At 42.7% G+C, this 19,926-nt stretch overlaps 3 protein-coding genes across 8 annotated transcripts; 2 read left to right on the top strand and 1 right to left on the bottom strand.

Annotated features, from left to right (window-relative positions):
* Nucleotides 1-4,129: 4,129 nt before the first annotated feature.
* LOC139530851 (serine/threonine-protein kinase Nek9-like) lies at nucleotides 4,130-15,193 on the top strand. 4 transcript variants are annotated; one of them, XM_071327599.1, is made up of 13 exons: nucleotides 4,130-6,537; nucleotides 7,197-7,370; nucleotides 7,585-7,640; nucleotides 7,794-7,864; nucleotides 9,305-9,566; nucleotides 9,676-9,799; nucleotides 9,936-10,136; nucleotides 10,243-10,339; nucleotides 10,505-10,634; nucleotides 10,750-11,452; nucleotides 11,536-11,595; nucleotides 11,730-12,311; nucleotides 14,033-15,192. In XM_071327599.1, exons 5-7 carry the CDS (start codon nucleotides 9,360-9,362, stop codon nucleotides 9,944-9,946), a joined length of 342 nt encoding a protein of 113 aa, XP_071183700.1. In that variant the 5' UTR covers nucleotides 4,130-6,537; nucleotides 7,197-7,370; nucleotides 7,585-7,640; nucleotides 7,794-7,864; nucleotides 9,305-9,359; the 3' UTR covers nucleotides 9,947-10,136; nucleotides 10,243-10,339; nucleotides 10,505-10,634; nucleotides 10,750-11,452; nucleotides 11,536-11,595; nucleotides 11,730-12,311; nucleotides 14,033-15,192. The 4 variants fall into 4 exon arrangements, with proteins under 4 accessions (XP_071183700.1, XP_071183698.1, XP_071183699.1 ...); XM_071327597.1 differs by having other exon boundaries at nucleotides 11,536-12,311; nucleotides 14,033-15,193; XM_071327598.1 differs by having other exon boundaries at nucleotides 10,750-10,805; nucleotides 10,953-12,311.
* A 19-nt stretch (nucleotides 15,194-15,212) lies between these two features.
* Nucleotides 15,213-18,406, bottom strand: zc2hc1c (zinc finger, C2HC-type containing 1C). Of its 2 annotated transcripts, XM_071327591.1 has the most exons (3): nucleotides 18,201-18,406; nucleotides 16,421-18,024; nucleotides 15,213-16,309 (listed from the first exon to the last, which is right to left on the bottom strand). In XM_071327591.1, the coding sequence occupies exons 1-3, from the start codon at nucleotides 18,253-18,255 to the stop codon at nucleotides 16,079-16,081; spliced, it is 1,890 nt and encodes a 629-aa protein (XP_071183692.1). In that variant the 5' UTR covers nucleotides 18,256-18,406; the 3' UTR covers nucleotides 15,213-16,078. The 2 variants fall into 2 exon arrangements, with proteins under 2 accessions (XP_071183692.1, XP_071183691.1); XM_071327590.1 differs by having other exon boundaries at nucleotides 16,421-18,406.
* Nucleotides 18,407-18,434: 28 nt separating this feature from the next.
* acyp1 (acylphosphatase 1, erythrocyte (common) type) lies at nucleotides 18,435-19,890 on the top strand. Of its 2 annotated transcripts, none has more exons than XM_071327601.1 (3): nucleotides 18,435-18,537; nucleotides 18,997-19,082; nucleotides 19,458-19,890. In XM_071327601.1, the coding sequence occupies exons 2-3, from the start codon at nucleotides 19,002-19,004 to the stop codon at nucleotides 19,674-19,676; spliced, it is 300 nt and encodes a 99-aa protein (XP_071183702.1). In that variant the 5' UTR covers nucleotides 18,435-18,537; nucleotides 18,997-19,001; the 3' UTR covers nucleotides 19,677-19,890. The 2 variants fall into 2 exon arrangements, with proteins under 2 accessions (XP_071183702.1, XP_071183701.1); XM_071327600.1 differs by having other exon boundaries at nucleotides 18,441-18,537; nucleotides 18,993-19,082.
* The last annotated feature ends 36 nt before the right edge of the window (nucleotides 19,891-19,926 follow it).

Raw genomic sequence — 19,926 nt, 5'->3', positions numbered from 1 at the left:
GGTGATGCGTTGTGCAGACTGCACCACCCTCTGGAGAGCCTTGCGGTTGAGGGTGGTGCAGTTGCCGTACCAGGCTGTGATACAGTCTGACAGGATGCTCTCAATTGTGTATCTGTAAAAGTTTGTCAGGGTTTTGGGTGACAAGCCAAATTTCTTCAGCCTCCTAAGGTTGAAGAGGTGCTGTTGCGCCTTCTTCACCACACTGTCTGTGTGGGTGGACCATTTCAGTTTGTCTGTGATGTGTACACCGAGGAACTTAAAACTTTCCACCTTCTCCACTGATATCCCTTCATTATGGATAGGGGGGGTGCTCCCTTTGCTGTTTCCTGAAGTCCACGATCATCTCCTTTGTTTTGTTGACGTTGAGTGAGAGGTTGTTTTCCTGACACAACACTCCGAGTACCCTCACCTCCTCCCTGTAGGCTGTCTCATCGTTGTTGGTAATCAAGCCCACTACTGTTGTATCGTCTGCAAACTTGATGATTGAGTTGGAGGCGTGCATGGCCACGCAGTCGTGGGTGAACAGGGAGTACATGAGGGGGCTAAGCACGCACCCTTGTGGAGCCCCAGTGTTGAGGGTCAGTGAAGTGGAGATGTTGTTTCCTACCTTCACCACCTGGGAGCGGCCCGTCAGAAAGTCCAGGACCCAATTGCACAGGGCGGGGTTGAGACCCAGGGCCTCTAGCTTGATGATGAGCTTGAAGGGTACAATGGTGTTGAATGCTGAGCTGTAGTCAATGAACAGCATTCTTACATAGGTATTCCTTTTGTCCAGATGGGATAGGGCAGTGTGCAGTGTGATGGCGATTGCGTCGTCTGTGGACTTCTTGGGGCGGTATGCAAACTGAAGTGGGTCTACCTTGGCCGGTAAAGTGAAGGTGATATGATCCTTGACTAGTCTCTCAAAGCACTTCATGATGACAGAAGTGAGTGCTATGGGGCGGTAGTCATTTAGTTCAGTTATCTTTGCCTTCTTGGGTACAGGAACAATGGTAGCCATCTTGAAGCATCTGGGGACAATAGACTGGGATAGGGAGCGATTGAATATGTCCGTAAACACACCAGCCAGCTGGTCTGCGCATGCTCTGAGGACGCGGCTAGGGATGCCGTCTGGGCCAGCAGCCTTGCGAGGGTTAACACGTTTAAATGTTTTACTCACGTCAGCCACGGAAAAGGAGAAGGGGTGGGGCACAGTCCCTGTTAACGGGCCGTGACGGTGGCACTGTATTATCCTCAAAGCGGGCAAAGAAGGTGTTTAGTTTGTCTGGAAGCATGACGTCGGTGTCCGTGACGTGGCTGGTTTTCCTTTTGTAGTCCGTGATTTCCTGTAGACCCTGCCACATACGTCTCGTGTCTGAGCTGTTGAATTGCGACTCCAACTTGTCCCTGTACTGGCATTTCGCTTGTTTGATTGCCTTGTGGAGGGAATAACTACATTGTTTATATTCAGCCATATCACCAGACCTCTTTCCATGGTTAAATGCGGTGGAGCGCTTTCAGTTTTGCGTGAATGCCGCCATCCATCCACGGTTTCTGGTTAGGGTAGGTTTTAATAGTCACAGTGGGTTCAACATCTCCAATGCACTTCTTTATAAACACACTCACCGAGTCAGCGTATAGGTCGATGTTGTTCTCTGAGGCTGACATATTTGTTTGTTTGTTTGTCAATTAGGGTGTGCAGGGTGAATACGTGGTCTATCGTATGATAATTTGGTAAAAAGCCAATTTGACATTTGCTCAGTACATTGTTTTCACTTAGGAAATGTACGAGTTTGCTGTTAATGATAATGCAGAGGATTTTCCCAAGGTTGCTGTTGACACATATCCCACGGTAGTTGTTGGGGTCAAATTTGTCTCCACTTTTGTGGATTGAGGTGATCAGTCCTTGGTTCTAAATGTTGGGGAATATGCCAGAGGTAAGGATGATGTTAAAGAGTTTTAGTATAACCAATTGGAATTTGTTGTCTGTATATTTTATCATTTCATTGAGGATACCATCAATACCACAGGCCTTTTTGGGTTGGAGGGTTTTTATTTTGTCCTGTAGTTCATTCAAGGTCATTGGAGAATCCAGTGGGTTCTGGTAGTCTTTAATAGTTGATTCTAAGATTTGTATTTGATCATGTATATGTTCTTGCTGTTTGTTCTTTGTTACAGAGCCAAAAAGATTGGAAAACTGGTTTGCCCATACATCTCCATTTTGGATAGATAATTCTTTGTGTTGTTTAGTGTTTTCCAATTTTTCCAAAAGTGGTTAGAGTCTATGGATTCTTCAATTACATTGAGCTGATTTCTGACGTGCTGTTCCTTCTTTTTCCGTAGTGTATTTCTGTATTGTTTTAGTGATTCACCACAGTGAAGGCATAGACTCAGGTTTTGTGGGTCTCTATGCTTTTGGTTGGACAGGTTTCTCAATTTCTTTCTTAGGTTTTTGCATTCTTCATCAAACCATTTGTCATTGTTGTTCATTTTCTTCAGTTTTCTGTTTGAATTTTTTGGGATCTAATAGGGAAGCTGAGAGAATATACTGTTTAGGTTTTCTACTGACAGGTTTACACCTTCACTATTACAGTGAAACGCTTTGTCCAGGTAATTGTCTAGAAGGGATTGAATTTGTTGATGCCCAATTGTTTTTTTGGTCGATTTCCACACTACTCTCCTTCCATCTATAGCATTTCTTAATATTATTCAGCTCCTTTAGCTTTGATGCCTCAGAGCAAAGCTCTGTTCAAGTAGTGTGATTTTTCTGTGATTGGGTTGAGGTCAGTGATAAAGTAGTCTACAGTACTTCTGCCAAGAGATGAGCTGTATGTGTAGCTACCATAGGAGTTCCCTCGAAGCCTACCTTTGACTCTGTACATACCCAGCGTGCGACAGAGCTGCAGGAGTTGTGACCCGTTTTTGTTGGTTATGTTGTCATAGTTGGTCATCCCCAAAGCCAACACTTACTTTGGCCGCCTTTCCTTCCAGTTCTCTGCTGTCAATGACTGGAACGAATTGCAAACATCTCTGAGCTGGAGTCTTATATTTCCCTCTCTAACTTTAAGCATCAGCTGTCTGAGCAGCTTAAAGATCACTGTACCTGTACACAGCCAATTTGTAAATAGCACACCCGACTACCTCATCCCCCATATTATTACTTACCCTCTTGCTCTTTTGCACCCCAGTATCTCTACTTGCACATCATCATCTGCACATCTGTCACTCCAGTATTAATGCTAAATTTTTATTATTTTGTTTGTTTATGTGTAACTCTGTGTTGTTGTTTTTGTCGCACTGCTTTGCTTTATCTTGGCCAGGTCGCAGTTGTAAATGAGAACTTGTTCTCAACTGGCCTACCCGGTTAAATAAAGGTTAAATAAAAATAAATAAATAGTTGTGGCATATGGGGGAGAGAATGCTGTCCCCTCCAGGTAGGTGTTTGTCCCATTGTGTGCTAAGGGTGTCAGGTTCTTGTCCATTTCTGGCATTTAGGTTGCCACAGACTAGTACATGTCCCTGACGGCTCTGGCGGCTCCTGACTGACGGACAGCTCAGATGGCGCTGGACAGACGGGCAGCTCAGACGGCGCTGCGCAGACGGGCAGCTCAGACGGCGCTGGGCAGGGCAGACGGGCAGCTCAGACGGCGCTGGGCAGACGGGCAGCTCAGACGGCGCTGGGCAGACAGGCAGCTCAGACGGCGCTGGGCAGACCGGCAGTACGACGCCCTCTCACTCCACGGTAAGCACGGGGAGTTGGCTCAGGTCTCCTACCTGGCTTAGCCACACTCCCCGTGTGCCTCCCCCCAATAAATTTTTGGGGCTGACTCTCGGGCTTCCAACCGCTGCCTCCTCATACCGGCGCCTCTCTGCCTTCGCTGCCTCCAACTCTGCTTTGGGACGGCGATATTCCCCTGGCTGAGCCCAGGGTCCCTTGCCGTCCAGAATCTCCTCCCAAGTCCATGAGTCCTGTGTCTTCTGCCGCTGCTGCTGCTGTCCTTTACCACTCTGCTTGGTCCTTTGGTGGTGGGTGTTTCTGTAACGGCTGTCTATCTCTTCCTCCTCATCTGACGAGGAGAAGCGAGAAGGATCGGAGGACCAATACGCAGAGTGGTAAGTGTCCATGTTTTAATAATATAAACTGAACACTACACAAATAACAAATGTGAACGAACCGAAACAGTACCGTGTGGCGACAAACACTGACACGGAAGACAAACACCCACAAACCAACAGTGAAAACAGGCAACCTAAATATGGCTCCCAATCAGAGACAATGCAAAACACCTGCCTCTGATTGAGAACCATATCAGGCTAAATGAACAAACCTAAACATATAAACAAATAACATAGACTGCCCACCCCAACTCACGCCCTGACCATACTAAATAAAGACAAAACAAGGGAAAATAAAGGTCAGAACGTGACAGTCTGCTCTATACCAAATTAGCATACCGCCTGAGTCTCTTCCCTGTTTCACACCTGGTAGTTCGGTGGATGGGACTACCAGCTTTCTGTAGCCTAGATGGCAACCAGTGGGTCCGTCTTCTTTAAACCATGTTTCTTGTAGGATGGCAATGTCTGTATTTCCAATTTCTTTGTTGAAGTCTGTGTTCCTGCTCTTTAGGCCAAAGGCAGATGACCTCAGACCTTGTATATTCCAGGATGAGATAGTAAAAGCTTTGTGTTCCATATTGTCTAGTGTTGTTTTTGTATGGTTTACGTCCAAAGATGTTATAACAAAATGTGGTGAGTAAGGGTTCACAATTTTTTTTGAGAACTTCCGGAATTGAATGGTGGAATGTGAACAATTGTAGACGACACCCCCCCCTTCAACATGCATACTATAAACAGACCAAACTCATCTTGTCTTCTCTTATTATCTTTGGTTTCTGTGAGAAAATAAAGCATGGCTGCGTGCAGAAACTACCCATCTTTGGATTACTTTCGATTTCTAGAAAGTGTTTTACGCAAATATTTCGATAAATGGTGAGCTCACCCATGACCGAAAGGTTGCAAGATTGAATCCTCGAGCTGACAAGGTATAAATCTGTCGTTCTGGCCCTGAACAAGGCAGTTAACCCACTGTTCCTAGGCCGTCATTGAAAATAAGAATTTGTTCTTAACTGACTTGCCTAGTTAAATAAAGGTAAAATAAAAATAAAAATAAAAATAAATCTTTGAAATGCAAGAGAAAGGCCATAATATATTGCTCCACCCCAGGCATTTAGATTTTGGCCACTAGCTGGCAGCAGTGTATGTGCAACGTTTTAGACTGATCCAATGAACCATTGCATTTCTGTTCAAAATGTTGTATCAAGACTGCCCAAATGTGTTTAATTGGTTTATTAATACATTTTCATAACCGTGCACTCTCCTCAAACAATAGCATGGTATTCTTTCACTGTAATAGCTACTGTAAATTGGACAGTGCAGTTCGATTTTGTTGGGTATTAATGCGCCCTGAGATCTACAGAAACGCAGTCTAAATAAAGATTTATGAAGTTTGCTTCTGCTCACAGACTTTGCGCTGCGCCACCATTCAGATCTAAGCACTAGTAACTTGAGTGTTTCCGGGTCTTTAGTGAATGCATAGAAATGAAAAAGATGGACTCCTTGAGCGGTACTGTCAGCTTCCAAAATTTACATTTTGTAAAGTGGGTATTTAAACTGGAGATAGTAGGTATCTTCTTTTCTGTATACATTACTATCAGAGATCAGGAGAGATGGTTATTGTATTACTGCTGCATTAACAACGTCCAAAGGTTTCGAAAGACCAGGCCAAAATATTTGCAAGTAACTTGGTAACTAGCAAATCAACAACATTGTTGCACACTATTGCTGTGGGATATTTTTTTTTAAGCAGTCGTAACTATGATGATGTAAGGTTCTGTATTTATTTTCTTAGTCAACCTTGTGTTCTGTATTGTTGTGTTCTTGAACGCAGCCCTGTCTTTCATTTTTGTTCATTGATTTCACCTGAGTTAGTTACTCACCTGGTCTCATCAGCTCCTTATTTAGTTCAGATCATTCTGTTTGTGCCTTTGTGAGGTATTGTTCGTTTTGACTCTACTAAGCCTTTTCGTAGCGCGTTTGTGAGAACCAGGTATAGCCTTCAGTCCTAGTTTTGATTCACTCAGTGTTTGCCTACCTGTGTATGAGCTTTGCCTGCCTGTGACCACGATTCCTGCATTCTGCGAAGGCGAAATAAACACCTGCCGCGCTCTGCTCGTGAATCTACACCTTTTTGTCCTTGATTATTCATTACAGATGATCGCTTTTACTGATACAATGTATAGCAGTTCTCTGTACATTTTACTCTCTCCAAATGTTATTTTAAATGAATAGGAGTTTGTTTACGCAATTCATTTGTAAATAGTTCGCAATTATTAGGCCTACAGTGTTTGCCGCTTATTATACTCAAAATGTCACTCAGACTATGAAAGGCATTTCGCCTCACTAAATTCATATTCTGTCAGTGAATCTTTCGCCAGTGGGCGATCGACGTCAGTATACAGCGGCAAGGAAGAAAAGTTACATTTGGCGAAGCAGACAGAGGTAAGCAGGTCAAGCACTATTTCTATCATTCACGCACGCACACACCTCTGTTCTGTCAGAGCAAAATGCATAAAAAATGTATTGACCTATTAGGCCTGTTTTATTAGTGATCTACAATAGCTTTTCGTGCATGATGTGTGAATCTCCCACCAAACCTGGCCGGTAGCCTCTGAGATGGCCAGTCTACTTTAGTTTTCATACCCCAGTAAGAAAGGCTTGCGAGAGAGCTGAAGATCCATTACATTCCCAAGCCGTTTGACAAAACTGCTATTATTCACGTTGCTCAAGAGTAATAGTGTAAGGGCATGGTTTGTATTTATTTGATCCCAGCAGGAAAACAACATTTTGTAAATGTCAAACCTTTGTTTACTTGCTGAAAGAACAGTTTGTTTGATTAGAGCCTACATCATGTATAGTACATTATTAGGGATATACCCTATTATTATCTTATTATTACTCTATTAAATTTTATAATAGCAGAAGCACAATGGGGGGGGGAGAAAATGAATAACATTAATATTTTAACTTTGAGTAAGTAATTGCAGTGAAGTCTTGTTGCCTGAGGTCTCTTGGTGTTATTTGTTGTAGCCTTCAAAGTGAAAGTGTTTCTGATCTCATCCTGACCTCTCTCTGTCTGTCCCCTGTCAATCACTGTACAGGACAACTCTCTGGTGGTGTGGAAGGAGGCGGACTTGAACTGCCTCAGATAAAGAGCATAAAGATGTCACAGATGAGATCAGCATCCTCTCCATCCTACAGCACAACATCAACAGCCTACTTCAACCATTTCATGGACAAGGACACTCTGCTCATTGAGCTTGAATATTGTAATGGTGAGATATGGCATCATCTTATCACTTGAATGTGGTGTATTTGTATGAAATACACATGGGATATTAAAGCTGTGTTATTAAGTGTCCTTATTAAACGTAATACTTTCTATTTCGGGATAATGATATTGACTCAACTGAAATATGATTGTCCCAATTGTAATGGTCTGGCAGTTACAGTAGCAATAGAAAAGGTCCACTATCTTTTCAATTTCAGGAGGAAATCCTTTTGATAAAATCAACCAACAGAAGGGGAAACGCTTCACTGAGGAGGTATGAAAGTGAAACACAACATGATGTAAGGGTGTATTGTACCTAGAGACACACAATGGCTCTGGCTTTGTTCTAGATAAGAACAATTGTGAACATTCAACTTCATCTTTCCCTGACAGTTTTTAATATCTAAAACATCTTAAATTCCCCTAGGTTGTCATATGGTACCTGTACCAAGTTACCTCTGCAGTGGCTCACATTCATAAGGCTGGTATCCTGCACAGGTAAATTCCAGGGTTGGGTCCAAACTTTCCTCAATGATTGTGCTATGGGCTGCTTTGATTGTTTGTATTGTATGTAAGCTGTGTTGGTTATGAATACCAAAGTCCTTATTCGGTCTGGTCACAATTTTATTTTTTCTGACCTATTTTATTCTTCTCTTGAAGGGATTTCAAGACACTGAATATCTTCCTAACTAAAACAAACCTTATAAAGTTGTGTAATAACATTTGAAGTATTAGCCTGGAGAGCTGTGCTTTTCTGGTGTTATGTTGACCATGTAGATCTCAATTACGTAGTGCTGAATGAAGTTAACACACAGTCATTATAGTTGCTGCAGAGCTGATTACATTCAGTGAACAGATTTGGTGAGCAGACTGGATACTCAAACCAAATCAAGTCCAGAGAGCAGTGTGGTTGTTCTGTCCCTTTGTGGGCATAGTCTACATATCTCTCCCTGTGTGTACCTAAGCCTGCTGTATTTGTAGTCAGCTCCATCCATGGCTCTTCACTCTGCCACAGGGACATGACTTCTGTTTGGTGGCAGGTGTGAAAAGTGGTAGCAGCGAGTGTACAGCTAATTGTGACCACGAGCAGTGCCATGTGTCTGACGGCCCATGTGGATAGCTAGAGTATACTGTATGACATAATGCAGATAGCCCGGTCAGCCAATGTGCGGGAGCACTGGTTGGTCAGCCCAATTGAGGTAGTATGTACATGAATGTATAGTTAAAGTGACTGCATATATTATAAACAGAGTAGCAGCAGTGTAAAAAGAGGGGTTGGAGGGGCACACAATGCAAATAGTCCGGGTAGCCATGTGATTACCTGTTCAGGAGTCTTATGGCTTGGGGGTAAAAACTGTTGAGAAGCCTTTTTGTCCTAGACTTGGCACTCCGGTACCGCTTGCCATGCGGTAGCAGAGAACAGTTTATGACTGGGGTGGCTAGGGTCTTTGACAATTTTTAGGGCCTTCCTCTGACACTGCCTGGTGTAGAGGTCCTGGATGGCAGGCAGCTTAGCCCCAGTGATGTACTGGGCCGTACGCACTACCCTCTGTAGTGCCTTGAGGTCAGAGGCTGAGCAATTGCCGTACCAGGCAGTGATGCAACCAATCAGGATGTTCTCGACGTTGCAACTGTAGAACCTTTTGAGGATCTCAGGACACATGCCAAATCTTTTTAGTTTCCTGAGGGGGAATAGGCTTTGTCATGCCCTCTTCACGACTGTCTTGGTGTTTGGACCATTCTAGTTTGTTGTTGATGTGGACACCATGGAACTTGAAGCTCTCAACCTGCTCCACTACAGCCCCATCGATGAGAATGGGGGCGTGCTCGGTCCTCCTTTTCCTGTAGTCCACAATCATCTCCTTAGTCTTGGTTATGTTGAGGGATAGGTTGTTATTCTGGCACCACCCGGCTAGGTCTCTGACCTTCTCCCTATAGGCTGTCTCGTCATTGTCGGTGATCAAGCCTACCACTGTTGTCGTCTGTAAACTTAATGATGGTGTTGGAGTCGTGCCTGGCCATGCAGTCATGGGTGAACAGGGAGTACAGGAGGGGACTGAGCACGCACCCCTGGGGAGCTCCAGTGTTGAGGATCAGCGTGGCAGATGTGTTTAAAGGTGAAAGCAGTGGCCAGCATGTGTGTGCAGGGGAGACTCACTTTGCTGTGGTTACCGTGGAGAAAGAGCTGCACACTTGGGCTGTGAGTACCATGTTCCTATAAGTCCAAAGCAGAACATTTTTTTCGAGCACTTTAAGGTTGTTTTTGTTGATCAAACATGTGCCCTTTTGATGTCGTGGTTTCATTTTAGAGTGTCCAAGATGCTGGGCCATGGGGCCCAGGCCTCGTACGGCAGCCACACAAGGTTGAGAGGCTGCAGGGAAAGGCCATCCGTCAGGTCGCTTGTGGAGCTGATTTCACTGCCTGTGTCACTGGTGAGTAGTCTGTGTGGAGCACAACTCCAGTAGAATAGGATGTTTACAGTGGGAGGTTTCTGTCTTTTTACAACACAGATACAATTCAGACAGATTTGGTCTAGTTTGACAACATGCCGTTGCTGTTTCGTTTCAGATGAGGACTAGATGTACATGTTTGGTTCTGACTACTACGGCTGTATTGGAGTGGAGAACGAGCAGGGCATGTAGGTGCTAGAGCCAGTGCTGTTGGAATTCTTTGAGGAGTGGCCTGTCAGGCAGGTGTCCTGTGCAGACAACCATGTGGTGGTGCTGACCCACAGGGGAGATATCTACTCCTGGGGCTGTGGAGAGCACGGTATGTACCAGAACAGCGTATACTGAGCTACACAGCAGTACTGTATGTCTACCACGATGCCTCCCTCAAGCTCCATATCCGTTGTCCCACCTTATCTTGCCAGTAGATGGAGCTATGATGATGAAGGACATAATTAATTTATGAAGTTGGCCTTTTCCTCAGTCTTGGCCTGGACTGTGAGGATGACTAACTCCCTCATGCAAGTAAGATCCTGCCCTCTAGTTTCCAGCAGAGAGCTTGAACATATAATTTAATTCTGCTCAATGACGTCTCAATTTTATCATCCAGACAAATGAATGAAAATGTGTTTGAATCCACCATTAAAATCGATAGGAAGCATAATGTTGTGTATCGTCTGGCTTTCACAGGTGGAGATACCCAAAGGAGCCATTATCTCCTCTGTGGCCTTGATGGAACCTTCTGACAGTCTGGCAAAGTCCTGGCCTTTGGGAACAACAATCAACCTTGGAGTCTCTGGCCTCAAACCTTCCTGGAGAGGTACAGCATCACATTCAACATACTAGGATCCACTCACAGGCTCTTCTCATTGCTTTAAAATAAGGAATAATGCAATTAATGGTGGAGAATTTAAGTTTTCTTCCTTCAATATCAGGCCTACCAGAGGATACCATACACCACTACACTCACTTTGGTCAAGCAGCTGGCCAGGTATAAGATCCAATTTCCGCTGGGAAGACCCACACTGCTGCCATCAACGGGACAGCTACCAGACTCCTCTCTTTTTTCTGATCCCAAATTGAAAGTATATAGAATTTTATATCAAGACATGGTTCTGACTGAACTCTGACCTTGCAGGCTGATGACCTTTGGCTGCAAAAATGATGGTCAGCTTGGTGTGAAGGACTTCAAGAAGCACCATGGCATCCAGCTCTTGTTGGGGTGTTTTTTTTTTTGGGGGGGGGGTCAGATGGCTTCACCATCGCAGCCACGGAGGGTCAGAAAAACAACTAAACTTCAACATTCTCTGTTGCAGCATGTTGTTGAATATGCTGTTTAATGTGTATATGCAGCTTAGTTGTGGTGCTTGTTTTTTTTATTCTGTTAGCAGGGAGTCCTGCTCTGACCTACAAAAGTAGGACTCAATCTAATGGAGAATACCGGTAGTACTGGTAGATTCCCTGTTTAGGTTCTGGAAGGATATAGGCTAATCTCTCATCCTTTCGGACCATCAGATCTTTGCCTGGGGAAAAGCAGGAAACGGATGCCTGGGAATGCTTTACCACAACCCATTTTAGGCTCCCTCCACCATGTGCCAGACCTCTTCTGTCGTGGCTGGCACACCATTCTCATCATGGGTTAGCCACTAACTTCTGTTCTAACACCAGCTAATAATTTATTGAAAAATACAGTTGAGATTGATTATGTTCCCTGTTTACAGAAAAGGTTCTCAACTCTAAAACTATCTGCTCAAACAGCAGTGGACTTTTAATTGGCAGTGGTAAGTAAGATGGCCATGGTCTCTCTGGTTACTTTTTCATTACATTCACAATCTGAACAGGTCAATAGTTTTATACCAGTGTGGTACTGTACTGACCACATGGTGTGTCCTGGTGTTTGTCGGTTCACACTAAGGCCTGGGCCAGGCCTCTACCTCCACTGTGGATCTGGAGAGTGAGCCAGGCTCAGACAGGGCTACATGAAGGGCGATTGGGGGGCACTAAGGAGGATGACACAGACGAGCGACACATCAAGACCTCCATAACGTCTCTGACGAACCAGACTGGCGACAGCTCTTGCCCCATCTGGCTGCGCCAGGTTTGTACTCAAAACAACAAGCATAATAAAAGCCTGAACAGAGAGGGTTATGGCCACTGAATGTTGGTGTCCCTCCCTGGTCATCCTCCCTAACAGGAGCTACAGTATGCAGAGTTCATCCCTGCATACCTGGCCCTCTGGCTCCTTCTTTCTCAGAGAGCGTCACACTGCTCTATGATGAGCTGCAGGAGGTGAAGGCTGCTGCCGCCACTGAGAAAGGCCTCTCGGTTATGACAAACGCACTAGACTACATCCCCACGCTAATGTCTCAACCTAACCAAGTGTTATTTCTTTACACCACTCGTATGGGCTGTGACGGGGTCAACGGGTTGGAGGAGGCAGGAGCCTGTAGAAGGGGAGGCACCAACTTGCTACAGAGCAAGCAATGAGGTAGCAGAGGTATGTGCAAGATAACCCCTTACACACATTGTTACAGCACAAGGCTAGTTGAGACAGTATTCTGGTGCAGTTGCTTGTTTGTTCTGTGTTTCTCTGTAGTTGTTGCCATTTTATTTTACAGTACATTTTACAGTATAGGTAAGCATTACTCACTAAAGACTAGTGGTACCCGGGTCAGCTGTTTGTTCACCTGCCCCTGCTCACAATTGCAAATCATTTTTTATATGGCCCCACACTTGACCCTAACCCACAAATATAAGAAATGCGCTGTAGGCTACAGTCAGAAGGTATAAAGTTTTTTTTGACAGGGGGTGGAGGATTGTTTTTTGCGTAAATTATGTTTCTTATCATTTCTGACATTTTAGTAGGCTATTTGTTAGACAAGTTGACTATAATTAGATGCGTGCAGCTTCTCTTGTCATTATATGTTGCCCTAGAAGACTAAATAAACACTTGCTCACTAGAATAATGTCATAAATGGTAGAAGGAATGCTTCAATCTAGTTGACATCAGTAAAGTTTTCTGTCATCTCTGCTTCTTTTGCAGAGCAAACATGTTTCTGTTAAGATTTCAGTTTGGCTTGGATGTGTATTTTATGTGGTAGAAATACAATCAGCTTGTATGATTCTGATAAAGATAGATAGCACCTCTACAGATGGTATCTAACTGCACATTCACATTCCTTCAAGATGATGAAATAAATACATTGTATTTCTCCACTCCTGTTGTCGAGTCAAAATGTACATTTGGTATGTCAATTTGCTGCAAGAAATATTCAAACAGAGGTTACAGACCTACAGTCAGTTTCCATTTAACCCGTCTGAACCGTAGGCTACAGTTCCCTTGATGTGCCATAGGCCTATTCGTCTTGTGACTGTCGAATTTGTGTAGCGCCTCACAATCATCACATATAACATAGGCACTGCTATCATTGTCTTAATAAAATTTTTTTTTTTTTTAACCAAGTAAGCTAGTTGAGAACAAGTTCTCATTTAGAACTGCGACCTGGCCAAGATAAAGCAAAGCAGTGCCACACCAACAACACAGTTACACATGGAATAAACAAGCGTACAGTCAATTGTATTTTACCACTTCACAATCTTTCCAAACAACTTCTGGCCCCTCCCTTCTATTTATTTTCAACACTCCATTTCACAGCTTATCTCTTTTTGAATTAAACTCTGACATTGGCCTTTTTCTCTCAGTGGATAGAGAACTTTTTCTGCCCATTCCCAAAAGCTTTTGGCGATCAGTGTGCAGGCTATTTGGCGCACGTAAAGTTCGACCCTAAAGTTTAGGCTTACGCACTAATGCCTGATAGAACCTCAATGTAGCCAATAGGCCTAGGTCACAGAAGGTTGGTGGCACCTTAATTGGGGAGAACGGGCTCTTGGTAATGGCTAGAGCGGAATTGCTGGAATGGTATCAAACACATGGTTTCCATGTGTTTGATGCCTATGGTATTGTTGTATGCCATTCCATTGACTCCGTTCCAGACATTATTATGAGCTGTTCTCCCCTCAGCAGCCTCCACTGGCTTAGATATAAATGTAACATTCATTGATTTTGTTTCTGTATTTTCTCTTTATTCAACCCAGCACCTGTAGTGATCCCTGTAGGCAAAGTTGTGTAGTAACACTGAGTCGAGTCCCTATTCTAGACCGATCAACTCCATTGCTATGCAGACAAGTGTTATCAAGAGTTGTTCTCTTTCATAACAGTGAAGTGACCAGCTCAAAGAGAACGAGAGACTCTGGACAGCAATCAACCATCTGTGCAAAGCAGGAACTGAAAAGAACAGCAACCACCAATCCGATCACAGGCCTGTGGCAGGACAGGGAGGAGCCTCCAACCATGATCGGGACAGATCTGCTGGGGCAAATCCGTGAGCAAAAACTGTCCTATCCAATGAGTGGCGGTGACCCTGTGCAAAAATAGTATTATATTTGAGATTCTCCAAAGTAGCCACCCTTTGCCTTAATGACAGCTTTGCACACTTTATACACCTGTCAGCACTGGGTGTAGCTGAAATAGCCAAATCCACTAATTTGAAGGGGTGTATTTCAAGTACTTATTTTTTGCTAATTTCCTTTCGAAAGCCCTGAGCCCTGTTCTTCATATGTGATGCTGTAAAAAAAAAAAAGCCTAAATACTATTTCAAATAGCCAAAGGTATACCAAATATTGTCTCTTACATCTAATTTACCAAATAAGTATTTAGTGTTAACATTTAAGTATTTACAATCTTGTGTATTTCATATGATGATCAGCTTGCTATTCTGTATCTGGAAAAAATTGTGTATGAGGTTCACTTTTACATAACTCAAACTACTGATTCAATATAGACAATCACTTTTATTGCCTTAAGATAACCTTGAATTTGTTTAAACTGGTATTTAAGTGGAGGAAATGGTCATTTTATGGTTAATCTTCCTTCTGTAAAATGTAATGTCATGAGTACAGTTCTCTTCCTAGAATGTAGAAAAGCTCGTTTTTGTAAAGTTAATGGTAATATTTTGTTTTTTCTATTAAATGTTTTCTCAACTGTTGCTTTTTCAGGTTTATATTGTCTTTGTGTTCCTCCTGTTTTTGAGTATTGATTCATCCTTTTGACACTATTTGTGAAAAGTGTAATATTCACATTGTGTATTTGTTTACTCTGGGTGGTGTGTGTACAGTATGTGTGTGTTTTAAGTGTCCTTTACCAACAGCTTGCAACTCTTGGTTGGTGTGCAGTTAATTGATACAATACACAACACTGGTGGAATTTCCTTTATCAGTGCAAGAGAAGTGTCCTTATTCCTTAGTGCTTTTGCATACTCTTAAACCAAATTGTGTTGTGATGAATTGTGCACAAATAAAAAGAATAGGCTATGCTTTTTATACAGTTTGTTTAATGTTGAAATATTACACATATACTGTGTTCATTTTTGCAATACATTTTTTTTCCAATGGCTTAGCTTACCCTATGCAACATTATAAAATAGCGTGGGTGTACCGTTACAGTGGTCTTACGTTCCACCATTCATAGAGGCACCTTTGTTTTATGCTTCATGTAAAAAATTAAAAAATAACATTTTGGTCAGATGAATTCTGAAATGAACCAAACACTATAGACAAAGCAAAATCAGATTTGTATTTTTTTTTTTATTGTGCTTCAAAATCCACCAATCGTTGGTTTTCATTTTCTTTTAACCCTTTTGCAGACAATCTTGTTCAGCAGTATCTGAATAGTTTAGTTCCCCCCCCACTTCAAAGGCAGTGTGAAAAATGTGTAAACTATACTCTACAATTCAAAATGTTATTTTAAACTAAATACTCTCATACTAAACCACAACGCCATACCTGTACATTTAGTTCTATAAAAATGTAAGTTAATGCAGAGGCTTTTAGTTAACAAACTACATATAAATTGCATCAGGGCTTTAGTTTTAACATCTGAAACCCTACCTCAAAGTTGATTAAATAATCCCACAGCAGCCCCCCACCCCACATTTTTTACAATTTTATATACAAAATAATTGCCTTTTGTGAACTAACATTCGCTCTTGACTTTTTTCCCCCCTACTAGCAATGACTTTGCTGATAGATACTTTGAGGAATAATTTACTTATTATAACTGAGATATGTGGTTGTCCCACCTAGCTGTTTTAAGATGAATACACTAATTGTAGGTCGCTCTGGATAAGAGCGTCTGCTAAATGACTCAAATGTAAAATGTAGTTTTGAATGCTTTTTATAAACATCATTGCAAATTAGTTGGTTTCGTCAGCGGCGGTGGCGGGGAGGTGGAGGGCGACTCTTGATGTTCTGGCACTTGGGGATATGTCGCTCTGCTGGCCCAGGGGCAAATCGGCGGGCACAGTGAGGGCAGGTCACATAATCATCATTGTCTTGGATAGGTGGTTGGGGCTGCAAAGCACCTGTTGCTGGAACATGGGCTTGGCGCAGATTACGAATGAATGCCTCGTGTTTCTGCCTCCAGTTGCTCTTCTTTAGCTGTAAATCAAGCCAAAATCATATTAACCAGGGTTGAGAAATGGCATGAGAAACGAGATAATATAATACCATTATTTCCTCAAATTAAAGGAATTGGGGAAAAACTCTTACCTCAGGAGACTTGCTTCTTGAGTTGGTTTTCATGAACTCTTCCAGGTCAGTTCCCTTGGCCCTGTACTTGGAGGAGTCAAAGACTTTACGGCTGGAGCGCTGCATCCTCTCACAGACCTGAAGGTGCTTCTCTAGTCTCTCTGCAGCAAATTTTCTGTGGCAAATCCTGCAAGGGATGAGCTGGAGGCAAGCATTGTCAGCACTCTCCACTGGGCTGAGTTCCACTTGCAGTAGCCGACTTGACTGGCGGTGAACTGAGGGTGATGTGTGGGAAGCTTCTCGAGATATTTTTCTACAATTGATGCTACTGCGGCTCCCTGGCACTGATCTATGTGAAGTTTTAAGCTGTCCCTCCTGATCCAGCCCTCTATGAAATATGTCACGCCTCTTATCATCAGCTGAAACATACCTCTCTCTAGAAGACCTTTCCCACTTATACTCCTTCTCCCAGTCTCTTTTCTTCTCAACCTCCCCATTTAGTTCTCTCTCTTTCACTTTCTCCCTCTCCCACCTATTCCTCTCAAATCTTTTCTCCCTCTCCCAATTTGTATCCTTTTCATTCGCCCTTTCTCTAGCCCTCCTGCTCCACTCTCCATTTTTCTCCCTCTGTTGCTCTAGGTCCTTCTCAGCCCTCCTGTCTCTACTCCACTCTGGCTTGTTCACAATTTCCCTTTCCATTCTTTCCAACCTCTCCCACTCTTCTGCAAGTGCCCTCTTCTTCTCTCTTCTCTCCCTATTGAACTCTTCTTTTTTCTCTCTCTGCCACTCAATATCCTCCCGGCTTTTATCCCTCATAATCAACCTCTCCCTCCTTTCCATCTCGTGAACTCTCTCCTTTTCCCTTCTCTGCTCAGCTGAGGACACCTTGCTCTCGATCCACTCCTTTTCTCTTTCCACTGGTCTCCTAATATGCCTCTCTGCCCTCTTAGTGTTATCACCTGAGACAGTTCTCTCCCTCTGCTGCATTTCTCTCACTTTTTCCTGAGTTTTCAACAGCTTCTCCTGAAGTATTAGTTTATCCATTTCAATTTTCGTTGCCATCCTCCGCTCATAATCCAGCCTCTGCTGCTCTCCCTTTGATCGTTTGTACCCAGAAACCCTTCTGCTGTTTGTGTTCTCTTCCAATGATGGTGAAGAATCCTCAGCAGGCCTTCTTTGGCTTATTATGCCACTTCTTCTATCATACTCTGAATGATCATGTGGTGGTGAGGGAAAATATGGAGGGAGTCTTTGAAACTCATTAGGTTTACAAGCTACCTCGTCATTACTCAACCTATCTATGATTAAAGTTCTTTTATGGTAAACAGGCTTCAGTGAAAATGCCTTGTCCACTCCATCTGCTTTCCTCCCAGACACAATATCACCTGGTTCTTCAGGGTAAACATACTTTGTCCTTGCTGAGTTATGTGTTCTGCTTTGGGAGGAATATTTGGATTGATGAAATGTCTCTTGGGAATACTGTTGCTGCCATTCATTCATGGCAGTCCTTTCCCTTGGTCTATGATCCTCAAACGGTTGCTCTCGAAGGCTGGTCTGATGTTTCAAAGGGTGATGCAAAGCTCTTGAGCGGTCCTTCACAGGTGGGAGTTTTTCCAATATCACTTCTTTATCCAATAAAAGAAAAGGGTCAGGGTGAGGATGCGGAGCCATTTGCAACCGATGCATAATTATACCCCCAAAGAAATGGTTGATTAGGGGTTGATTTTACTTGTTGAAAAGATAAGGCCTAGCTAGCTAACTATATGACTTAGCTAGCTAAACGTTACATGAATTGACTCACCAGCTGCTCTCCCTCTTGAATTGGCAGATTTCTCTTTGTGATTCTCTTTCAGCATTTCACTACTGCTTAGCAATGGCTACTCCAAGACATGACTAATTATCTTCTTTAAAATAGGTTGTGAATATCTCCAAAATGTGGAAAATGTTGACAGCAGTAGCATGCACACACTTAGCACCTGTTTTGTTGGTATCAGTTGCCTAGAAACAAAGTATTTTGTTAACGTTTTCTGATTGGTGCAGTACTGTCATCCGGAAGCAATGACCGGATGTAACGAAAAATAGCTGTCTGAATGAAAATCTCCAAACTGCCAAACCATTTTGGAGAAAGCTGAGCTAAGGTATGATTTAGTAAACTACCCATATAAACAATGACAATATTATGCGCTTGTTCTAATTGCACTGATAAGAGGCAAATGAAGATCACAGGTTAGCAAGCTAGTTAGCTAGCTACAGTAATGAAAGTGGAGGCTAAACTAGCTTTGGGACACAACATAGGGAGTCTGTACACAGACAGTGTGTCCCAAAGCTATGGCTAAGCATGCTGTTTGAGTCAGTCTCTTGTTTTGGTGAAGCTGTAAGTAACCTAGTTACATCTGCAACTAGCTAACTACAATAAATAGGTAGTCTCTAGGCAGACCGGCAATGTTCCCTAGGTCTGGGATGTCTGAGATTAATAAATAGGTATAACAAAGTAAAACAGTTTGGCCAATCTAGCTATCTAGGTAGCTACTCGCATTTGTTTTGAATTGAACCCTTCAAAAATATTGATATATTTTTTTCGCTTTTCATTAAGACAGCTGGGATGTCTACTGAAGAGATGATTTCAGTAGATTATGAAATATTTGGGAGAGTTCAAGGTGTATTTTTTCGAAAATACACTCAGGTAAGAATACAATACAACAGTAGGACATAAGCCATTATTATTATTATTTGTCATTTGAAAGTCATGTTTCATACCTATGCTTAGTAACACATGGTCATTTAGCAGGCTGACTGTCAGTCAGTAGATTGGACATAAGCATACTTTCATAGCTACTCATTTATGTTTTCAGCTGTATGGTGTGCTTCATTTAATTTCTTTGTCACTCAGTCATGCTAGCAGGAGTAAGCAGCCCTGGCCTGGAGGTCCTGGCCGAGACACATCAGGGGTTGTAGTGCTGAGCTGGAATAAAAAATATGTATACCTTGTGGCTCTTCAAGGAAATACTCCTGAGTAATGATAACCTCTCCTTCTGCCATATTTGGTGGTGTTTTTCAGGCAGAGGGGAAAAAGCTAGGTTTGGTCGGCTGGGTGCGGAACACAGAGGCAGGAACTGTGCAGGGGCAGCTTCAAGGTCCAAGCAACAAGGTGAGACAGATGCAGGATTGGCTGAAGTCCACTGGGAGCCCCAAGTCACAAATCATCAAAGCAGAGTTCAAGAATGAGAAGAACGTTAAGAGTTTGGATCACTCAACGTTCAAAATAGTTCGCCCTTGAATTTATTTTATACAGTATTACATTCCAAACTAACGTGTGAGATATTATTGTTATTTAAAATGAGGATTGTTTTGTTAGAGTTCCTGAAATGGAAAGCTTTAGAAATGTACTGTAAATAATTTAAACTTATTTCAATGTATGTTAGGCCTTAACTCTGAATTGTGTGTTAATGTGTAATATTTAAAATACAACTAAAATAAAATATTTAACACAATTGAATTGTATATTTCTTGCTTGATGATTTAAGACG

This window comes from Salvelinus alpinus, chromosome 9, assembly GCF_045679555.1.
Source record: "Salvelinus alpinus chromosome 9, SLU_Salpinus.1, whole genome shotgun sequence".
NCBI lineage: Eukaryota > Metazoa > Chordata > Actinopteri > Salmoniformes > Salmonidae > Salvelinus > Salvelinus alpinus.
Note: the sequence above shows the minus strand (reverse complement) of the source record. Positions and strands in the feature narration are given on the sequence as shown.